Here is a 10,454-nt window from a genome sequence, read left to right on the forward strand (position 1 = left end):
TCTTGCGGATGCTTATAACCATCTGTTTTTCAAATCTTGATTTTTATCAATTTTGGGTTTCTTAAGAGAGGGATCACTAACTGTGACTGGTAAAGCCAACATATGCAATGTCTCTCCTCAGAGCAGAGACATGAAATCTGAGGCTTCTCCAAAGGACTGGAGGATTTTTCAAAGAACTTTCGTTTTCCTTTTTTGGCTGCTTACATGTTACTTTAGAAATTTCAGTTTGCATGTGCCATAGAAGATTGTGTGGGAAGTGGTAACTGTGAGGAAAATAAAGTGAAAAAGAAAGGATTTTTAGTCCAGTTGTGTTTGAGGAAAGTTTGGGGTCTTATTTTCACTAACTTTTTTCTTTTTTTTCCTACTAGGGAACTTAACAGTGAGAACTGAGCCCCTGTTGCAAAGTGTTCATCCTACCTATAACTGGACTTTGAAATAAAAATAGACAGGATTTGGTACTGTTGCATTTCAAAGTAAAATAATAAGATTTAAGAATATATATTTTTTTCTGTATAGCATACGTATTACATATATTGATATCAAGAATCTTTTGGGCATCCTATATTGATTCTAACAAAAAAAAGTTCACAAGGCCAGTTCTTCAGGAATTCATTGCAGCTCACCTATAATCCGATTTGAAATGCATTTTTGGTTTTGCATGCCAGACAAAAGAAATGTAGAGAGCAGAAGTGTTCTGTTAAAGCTGTATTTATATTACAGAATCCTTAATGGTTGGTTTTTCTGCTAGTCTGTGAACATCTTTCATGTGCCTCATTTTTTTTCCCTTCTCCTAGTACAAGAACTAAGCAAATCTACTTAAGTAAACTTAAATCACAGGCCCTTTTATTAGCAACAGACTGCATCCCTTGTGATTTTAAGGGGTTATTCAGCCTTATGTCTGAGGCTTTCTGGATTCAAGTGAAATGCTACATAAGGGCAACATTTTCCTTTTTCTCCATATGTATTTAGTAAATTGAAAAGGAAGCCAGAACAGAAACAGTATTTTAGTAGCCTTTTTTTTGTCTTTAATTAGGATGCCTGTGCCTTGGTGATGAACAAGATCTTAGAAGGCATCCAGAAGAATACTTCTGCCAAAAAAAAACCCAGTCAGAAATTTGGGAATGTCTCTACAAGTCCCACCACCCAAGCTCCAGGGTTTGGTGCAGGCCTGGTTATTGATGGAAGAACTTTAGAGCATGTCCTTCATGACAGCATACAGAGTATTTTCTTGGAACTCACAGAAAAGTGTCGGGCTGTGGTCTGCTGCCGAGCCACACCACTGCAGAAGAGTGTTCTGGTCAGACTGGTGCGAAATAAGCTAAAGGCAATGACATTAGCTGTTGGTGAGTCCTGTGGTTATGTTCTCTCTGAAAAGAAGCAGCAGCCAGTTCCTTCTCTATATTTTTGTTCATGTCTGCTACAAAATATACTTGATAAGGAAGATAATCCTTTGAATCGTGGTTGTCTCTGGCATAAGATGAAGTTAGTCTTCTGAACTAGCAGATGTAGTCCATAAACTTACTTACGGTAAGCTAAAGCAACAAGAGCAGTAGTAGTTGTGCAGTGTCTTATGTAACATGTCCGAAGGAGCAAGTAAGGGGGTTTCTGCAGTCATTCTCCATCACAGCCCCCCAAAGGGAGGGAGAAAGATGACTGTGATTTAGAACACCCAGCATACCAACTAAATTCTGGCAAAAGGAACAGCTGATAGCCATTTGGAGAATACAGCGCAGTTCAGTCGGGCCTTCCATTTACTAATCCTGCTTTCTCTAGGGTTTTCCATAGGCTGCACTGTTGGCCATAAAAACGCTTTTCTCTGAACTCTTGTGTTCTTTTATATTTGTCTGTTCCTGCCACCTCTGTGGTGACGTGATAGCCAGCAAAGTTTGCCAAATTTTTTCAAATTTTGTCAAATTTTGTCAAATTGCCAACAGCAAAGTTGCAGGCTGTGATGGCAAGTGATGGACAGTGTCCAGGTTGCCAAATAAGAGAGAGGGTAGTTTTGATTTTTCCTCTTTTTTTCTCTGTAGGTGATGGTGCCAATGATGTCAGTATGATCCAGGTGGCTGACACTGGAGTGGGAATATCGGGCCAAGAAGGCATGCAGGTAGTGTATACAAAGACAGCTGCAAATGACATCAGATTCCATTTTAAATCAGTTCAGAATTTACCCTGGGGGCCCAGTGGCTCCACAGTCCATTACCATACACAAGCAAGAGTTCGCAACCTGAGCCCACATCCAGGCTTTACTGCTCTCTGAGGAGCACTCAGAAGCTGAATGCTGTTTGTTCACACTCCAAACAAAAACCAGAGCTTGCTGCCTGTCACCGCACTCCCTTTTACTCCAGTCCTGCCAGGAACCAAGCAGCCCTGAGCATCAGTGATTTGTGTGCAGTTGTGTGGGAATAGTAGGCAGCCATGGTCCTGCCTATGTTGTGTTGGGCTGAGCTGTGCACATTACTGTAAAACATCGTATGGAGGGGCACAGATCTGAGTGAGGGTAACACCATAAGCACTATGTATAAAAAAAATAAGAAAATAAGAATTTCCAGGGGTAGGTAAGTTACTTACTTGGCAGTGTCTGAAGCTTATCTTTAACAGTTTGAATATAACGTATCCTTTCCTTCATGTGTGTTGCAGGCTGTGATGGCAAGTGACTTTGCAATCTCTCAGTTTAGACACCTCAGGAAGCTGCTGCTTGTCCATGGTCATTGGTGTTACACCAGACTTACTAACATGGTGCTTTACTTCTTCTATAAGAATGTGGTATGTAGCTGCCCCATCACAGGGAGGTCACAGTTTGTGTATTTGAGAGCACTGAAAGGTTTAGTGGGGCTTTATATTCTTTTTTATTTCACTGTTGTGAATGGGGTCAAAAAGACACAAAAAGCATACGTCAAACAATTCAGTTTCCCATTTATGTCTGCAGAGACTCTTATTCCTTGGATTGACTTCCCCACTCAAAGCCATTATCTCATTTGATTAAACAGTGGGTAACAGGCATTACTAATGTGGTGGCAGCATGACTATCCGAACAAGTCATGTCTAGTTTTGAAACGTAAAGCTGTGTGCTAGTCAAATATAATTTCAAAGTGTGGAATTGGAATGAACTGCACAGCATTTATACTTAATTTTCCACAGGTTACTGTAACCAGACCTAAGATCTGCCTGTTTTCCTACTGGCTTTTAAAACACTTGTCTACAGGTAACATTTTATCATGTCACCTTTGACTTTTCAGACCTACGTGAACCTGCTGTTCTGGTACCAGTTCTTCTGTGGGTTTTCAGGCACATCAATGACTGACTACTGGATCTTGATCCTTTTCAATCTCCTTTTTACATCGGTGCCACCCATCATTTATGGTGTCTTGGACAAAGATGTGTCTGCAGAGATACTCATGCAGCTCCCACAGCTGTACATGATGAGCCAGAAATCTGTGGTAGGTTAAAGAATGCTTGGCCTGAAGCAAATTGAAATGATCAGTATATGAGCCATTTATGTCTTGTCTTTCCTTCACGGTTCACATCAAGTAAACGTGAAGTTTAAAACCAATTTTTCTATTAGAAGGACACCTATGCCTGTGTAATACAAATAAAAGCTTTTTTTTTTTTTTTTCAAAAGTTTTTCCTAGGCTCTTTTCAGCCATATCCCCAATCTTATCAGACATTTGAATGGTAAGAGAAATTTAGGACTTCAGGTGAAGCAATGCACTGAGATAAAGATCCTTACTTCATTTGCTGCCTCAGCTGTCAACATCCTTCCTTAAAACAGGTTTCTTTAGAGCATCTGGGCTTACTTTTAAAGATAGGGGCACTAGATGCTGTTTTTTTCACTATCGTAGAAGGGCCTCAGCTGCCAAGTAATGAGGAGCAGATAAGAACCAGAGCAGATTCCTTTCAAATAATCTTTAAGAAAGTCTTGTCATTCAAGACTCTTTTCCCTTATGGGTATGTTCTGGAATTTGCTGGTGGCAGTTTTCTCCCATCTGAAAACCCTATACATTATGTCTACTCTGTAAGTAAATTCTGTCCAAACATGTAGCACAGAAAACTGCAGGGAGCTGGGAATAGTTTCTAAATCAAAACTACATAAATCAGTAGGTTTTTTCCTGGTTTCTGCTTTGCTTAGCTTGAATTGTAGCATAATTTTAATTGTATCATTTTTTAATTTGACAATTAAAATAATATTTTTATAATAAAAAATCGAAGACAGTGACATACTGAGCCTGAGTCAAAATAGATAGTAGCCCCTAGAGAGGAAACTTTAAGCATATGAGTCACCTAAAATTCACCATTTTCTTTATGATCATAGCCTTTCAATAACTGACTTGACATTAGGAAACATTTTTTTACAGAGAGGGTGGTCAAATGGTGGAACAGGCTTCTCAGAGAGGTGATCGATGCCCCAAGCCTGTCTGTGTTCAGATGTATTTGGACAGTGCCCTTGCAATGCCTCGGTCAGCTCTGAAGTGGTCAGACAGTTCAAGTACATGGTCATTGTACATCCCTTCCAACTGAAATACTCTGTTCTGTTCTAACAAGCGCTGCATTAAACGTTTGATCTGCTTGTGCTGGCTCGCCTGGCAGAAGTGTGGGTCTGGTTTAGTAGGGAAGGAAGGATATACAGTGAGGGGACAACTTGTTTTGTTTGTTTGTGGACGTTTGCATTCCTTTTTACATACCCTGAAATATTTTATGTTGCTTGGTTTACAATATTTCTGCAAAATGAAGTACTCCTCCAGTATTGATCCGAGCCTCTGCAGACCGGCTGTAGCAGGTCTGTGCTTTGTCAATCACAGCGTCTTGACTAAGTTAATGTCAGAAAGGCTCGGTGTTTGGCCCTTTGTTTTGATCTTCAGGATCTGTACGGTCATCTGAGCTGAGGTGAAGGGTTTCAGGCAACATAATCAGAATTATTGCATTATGCAAAAGTTTTTATCTTTCCCCCCTTTTTCCCCTTATCAGAGTTTTTATCTTTTTTCCAGCACAGCATCGCCTTGCTCTGTGGTTGGAGTTGTTAAGTAGTACATCATTTCCTTTCATGCATGAAAGCACAGTGAAATAATTGCTTTGAATTAAGTGTAGTATAGAAGAGAAATGCTTTAAAAGATGTAGTATCACAATATTGCACCATGATATCACAAGCGCACAGCCTCCTGTACAAGCTATAAAAATGGACAATAACTTGTATTCATCTTCAGTAATTTAAAGCATTTCCCAGACAGGCACATAAGAAGATAGTTTCCCACACCACACCTCCAGAGAGCAGTTCAGTTCTAGGGGCTGAATGGCTTTTTGGAGAAACCTATCTCTCTCCACTAATTGTAGAGGAAGTGCTGGGTGCCTAGACTGCTCACCTGTGCTGTCTCAATTTACTGCCTGAAGGAATGGGCTGCATCTCAGCCAGGGCACATGCAACTGTGGTTTCCTAAGTGGTTGAGCTGTCGTAACAGTTTGGTGCTGCTGTGTGAGGAAGGCTTGTTCCTTCTCCGCTTTTTCCTTCTTTTCTTCCTGTTCCCTGTTTTCACCCACATAATTAAACGGCCTTCCTTGTGCCAGCTTGGTTATCCCATCAGATCCTTCCAGGGGCTGATTTAAGTCACTAAAACAGCAATGTGTTATTCCAGCAGAAATGTGAATTGATTTCTTACATTCTGGTGAGTTAAGTTAGCTCACAGAGGAGTCTGTTCTGCACAGAGGAGTCAGCCAGCACAAATTAAGAGGCAGCAGCCCATGTACCAAAAAGAAGGGGGTGGACATAGAAGAAAGTGGGAGTTGGCATTCAGTGATGGTAAGCTGCTAGGGTAATTCACGGTCCCCTAGCCCTCTCCCCTCCTTAGTACTCACTTAGGTAAGGCTCTGGTAGGTCTGTTCTGGCAGAACCAACTGTAAGATCAGAGCTCGCAGATCTGGTTGCTGATTTAAATACTAACAGTTAGCTACGTGTTTGGAGTAAGCTCTTTATTCTTACTACCATAACACAAAAAGTGCCTCTTCATTGGGAAACGTAACTGGAATTACTTCTGCAGATAATCTTTCCCCAGATCCAAATTAATGCTAATTAAGGGTGCGGCAATTTACTTCAATGCTGTTATCCTTTTTTCTTACAGGCTTACTTGCCTTCACCTTTCTGGATGACCTTGCTGGATGCTTTTTACCAAAGTCTCGTTTGCTTTTTTGTGCCTTACTTTGTAAGTGCTGGATATGAAATACATTTATATATTTTGACGTACTAAAACCCAGGCAAATTAGAGAATGGAGTGTTTGATTTTACTCCCTCATAAATAAATGTGTACTAACAGATTTACGATTGCAACTGAGCTGAACTGTGTGCATGCAAATATGTATGGAATTGAAAATACTTTCAGTACATTGAAAAATGGCTGCTTTGCATTAGGACTATATCTAAGGAATGTATTACACTGACTGCTGTCTTCCTTTACAGACTTACTATGGCTCAGACATAGACATTCTTTCATTTGGAAACCCCATAAATACAGCAGCGCTCTTCATAATACTGTTTCACCTTCTCATTGAGTGCAAGTCTGTGGTGAGTACTTTAGAGTATGTGCATACAGCTTTCACTACAATTATCAGAAGAAAGAGTTCCATTTACAAAACAGGAAAAAGTATAAAAAGGCCAAAATCTAAATATTTTGTTTATTTGACAGTGTGATCCTAATACACCTGTCATTGGAGCCAATAGAATTACTCATGTAACTAAAATGAACAAAATTTGGCCTCAGAATTATTTGTAAATAATGACAGGATCCTGCCTTCTTAGGGTGCGGCGGTTTTGACGATACCGGTTTAGTTTTGCAAATGTGATCTACTGAGCCTTCATTGGTTCCCAAGCTTGCATCTCAAAGCCAAGAGTGTGAACTTTTCATTGTGAATGCTTGAAACTGATGGTCTGCTCTGTGGCCAGGATAAACAATTCAGGGGTATATTTTGATACCAGAACTAGAGAACCAATATGCTACAGAATGCTATTCCAGTTTTTAATTCAGTCTGCACAAGCTAAAGCATCTGCATTAGCTGGGAGAAATTTACAGCCCTTGCAAGGGTAATACTTGGCTATTTTTCATGATTTTAAAGAAAATACAGTAATATTTACAGTAGAAGGACACAAATTAATGGGTTTTACTTTTTCTGTCCTTTTTTTAAAAAATCTTTTTTGGGTTTGTTTCATAATGGATGAAATTTCAAGTTATGATTCAGTCCTTTCATTGTTCTCTTTGGAGCATGGCAGCAGTGATAAAAATGTCTTTATTGAGAATATGTGGGTAGCATGAATATTATCTGTGCTCTGAATAAGAAAACATTACATAAATAGGTTTGATTTGGCATTTTTGAATGTCGGCGGTTTGTCAGACTAATGACAGTGTTGTTTCCATAGTAACTGTTAGAGCCATTTAGGTATAAAATTACGGAAAACTCCAGCGTAGAACAGTTAGTCAGTGTCTCAAGCAAGATATATAAGGGTGGTGTCATGTGAAGACCTCGCCTCCGTTTGCTTGAGAAGGCTTTCTCTGCTGCCAGCGGATGAGGTGGTCATCTAAGGCAAATGGCACAAAAAACGTCTTTCACGAAGTATGCGTTCAGTATTATTCAAAAAAATTAAATGGCTGGGTTACCTGTGAACTGTAGGAAGAAGGCTCCATTCTTCTGGACCGTTCTGTATAAAATCAGGAATATTATCTGAACAGACATATTCCCTGCTACGTTAGGCAGCTATCTTTAGGGGAAGAGTGTGTGCGTGTTCATGCATGCCTGTCTACCCACATACAGATGTTACAGGTCTTTCTGTTTACGACTTACATCTGATTTCTTTCCTCTTCTGAATTGCAGACTTGGATACATACAGTAGTTACAGTTGGCAGCATCCTGTTTTACTTTGTCTTCACTCTGGCTTTTGGGGCAACCTGCAAAACCCACAACCCACCATCAAATTCTTACTGGATCATGGAAAAGCACATGACAGACCCAGTATTTTACTTAGTTTGCCTCCTCACTACTTGTGTTGCTCTGCTACCCAGGTGTGTTTCTGTTTTCACAGTTACAGATTGCTGTTAACAAAATGAGTTTTTTTTTGAGACAGTGATGCTATAAATCTCTCTGGCTAGAGGTCTTCCTCACCCGCAATGTAAAGAAAATGTCATAGCTACCGGACCAAGCCATGTGAGGACAGCTCTTTTGTGACATGTTCTCAAAGCAAATTTCAGTAAATAAAATAAAGATTTTTTGGATTTCTATTATATGGTTTGTATTATATTAAATATTGTCTTTGGAGGGGAAAAAACAGTAATCTCTGCAACCACAGAGTTTATAAATCAGTTAAATTAGTAATCACCGTTTAAAATGTACTATACATAGAAGTACTCAGTCTGTGTTTATTTGTGAAACCATTTTCTGTTTGAAATTTATGTCGTTTATATATATATATAAGACTATTCAGAATGAAGAATGCATACACAGGCTTCTTTGTGGGTTGGAAACATGCTGACCAGATCTGCAAGGGGTCCTGATTTGTATTTTTATTATGCCTAATGTTTAAGTATTTTGCCTCACTGAATAAGTCGTAACTCCAAATTTGATAAGTCATTCATTCACCCTGGAAAGGCAGGAGCATTAGGTTGAGGTCCCGGACACCAGCATGCTGAGCAAGGAGACACCTGAATGAGCCAACAGAGAGAAAGTGTGTGGAAAGCAGTGACAGAGACTTCATCAAACTCTCAGTCTAGGTCTTATTTAGTAGCCACAGCCATCTTCCTTTCACAGGCTGAACGTGAGTCAAGTCTGTAGCCCATTAGCAAAGGGCCTCCAGTGCTAATCTGTTCGCTCTTCTGTGTTATGTCTCTCTCCCTCTCATATCATTCCAGAAAGAGTGGGTCTTGAAAGTGAATTGCACAGACAGATACAGAGAGAATTACTGGGGAGAGTAACTGCCATTTCCTCCTCACCTGGCGTCACTTTATATCGTTAGGCACAGTCTGAGCACGCTTTCTGGATCAAGTGGTGCAGTACAGGCTGTGTGAGTTGCCACTGGCAGGAAAGCTGGCAGAGCTGCGGCTGTAGGTGCCTGCAGTAGCCACCAAGTATTTGAGGCCCCTTTGAACATGTCCCAGTCTGTGTCTTCGGCATGCCAGCCATGGTTTTGCTGCACTCGCCGGAGATCATGACTGATAGCTTTGGTTCATACTTAGTTCAGCAGAAGAACAAACCGTGAGGTGCAAGAAACGTATGCTCTTCCCTCCCTGTCCCTGCTCTCGGCTTGGCTTCAGGTGGTGACAGTAGAGCCTTTTCCTTCACACACAGTAAATCTCCCTTACATGACAAATACACAGATAAAGGCTGCTCTAGGACCTTTTGGTTGGGCTGTTTTCCTTCTCCTTATACCTGCACTGAAGTGCCAGGGAAACTCTAAACTTCACACTGATTTTACTACCTTTTTTCTGGGGCCTGACTATACGCAGAAAGGTCCACTTTCAGTGTGATTGGGACCCCGGCCCTTCATTGAAGTTGCAAGTGCACGTTGCTGCAGTAACTAGTCTGTAGGAGAACTGTGTTCAGGACAAAAAAGTGGAAACACCTGAGATCGGTATCTGTCTTTGAAAATGCCAGTTGTAAAACATGTTCTGGTGCCGTTGCTGGCCTTATAGTTTATGTTCACAAAACCGCATCTGTGAAAACTTGCAGAGGCTGCTGCAGCCTCAGGGTTACTTAAATGGTGTTTGGTTTCCTTTAGTGTTGCTGGAAACAGTTTCGAGTCTGCTTCTAAACAGCTTATTGAAATTGTTTTGTAGATATTTGCTGAGAGTTCTCCAAGGAACATTGTTTCCGTCTCCAGTGTTGAGAGCCAAGCACCTTGACAGACTGACCCCTGAGGAGCAGAGGGGAGCAATTAAGAGATGGAAAGATGACCGCATTGTAAACTGTAGAGCGGAGTTCCAGGCTACCTCTGGGTCTTCCAGCTCAGCCACAGGTGCTGTATCAGAGGAAGAAAGCATTGCCAGTCTTTTGCCAACATGTAAGCCACCTTTTCAGGCCTGTTCAAGAGATGAGAAGGACACCTCCTTCTTACCAGACATTCAGGATGAGTCTGGAAATACAAATGGCTTGAACTCTGAAAAGACCGAATTTCTGAATTCGTCAAAGGAAACTAATTCAGACACATTTGGTGCCAATAACTCGTGTGCCAAAGCCTCTGTGTGTGCTTCTGGAGGGGCCAGCAGTGCATTGTCTCTAGCATACAAAGCCAGATTGAATTCTGGTTTGTGTGAAGAAGATGCTTTAATGTATTTTACTAAGTTGGAGTGCTAACTCTTTTAACCCCAAGAGTAATAACTGCTGATTTATGCTATGTTGTAGTTTTGTTTTCTTCAGCCAAGGTAGATGATGCACACATTTCCTTAAAAGCTTTTTTGTTTATAAAGCTTTTCAGTAATTTCAAC

At 40.7% G+C, this 10,454-nt stretch overlaps 1 protein-coding gene across 5 annotated transcripts in view; it reads left to right on the plus strand.

The window, feature by feature from the left end:
• Positions 1–10,363, plus strand: part of ATP10D (ATPase phospholipid transporting 10D (putative)) — a 51,507-nt gene extending 41,144 nt beyond the window's left edge. For 4 of the 5 annotated variants that reach the window (XM_055701490.1, XM_027797275.2, XM_005433618.3 and 1 more), the window contains 8 exons: positions 1,034–1,343; positions 2,031–2,107; positions 2,641–2,766; positions 3,240–3,440; positions 6,111–6,191; positions 6,446–6,550; positions 7,852–8,039; positions 9,807–10,363. In XM_055701490.1, coding sequence (XP_055557465.1) covers positions 1,034–1,343; positions 2,031–2,107; positions 2,641–2,766; positions 3,240–3,440; positions 6,111–6,191; positions 6,446–6,550; positions 7,852–8,039; positions 9,807–10,323 — 1,605 coding nt within the window. In that variant the 3' untranslated portion in view covers positions 10,324–10,363. The remainder of the gene's footprint in view (positions 1–1,033; positions 1,344–2,030; positions 2,108–2,640; positions 2,767–3,239; positions 3,441–6,110; positions 6,192–6,445; positions 6,551–7,851; positions 8,040–9,806) is intronic. The other variant, XM_055701496.1, reaches the window with a different exon arrangement.
• Positions 10,364–10,454: the final 91 nt, after the last annotated feature.

Source organism: Falco cherrug, chromosome 1 (assembly GCF_023634085.1).
Source record: "Falco cherrug isolate bFalChe1 chromosome 1, bFalChe1.pri, whole genome shotgun sequence".
Classification (NCBI taxonomy): domain Eukaryota; kingdom Metazoa; phylum Chordata; class Aves; order Falconiformes; family Falconidae; genus Falco; species Falco cherrug.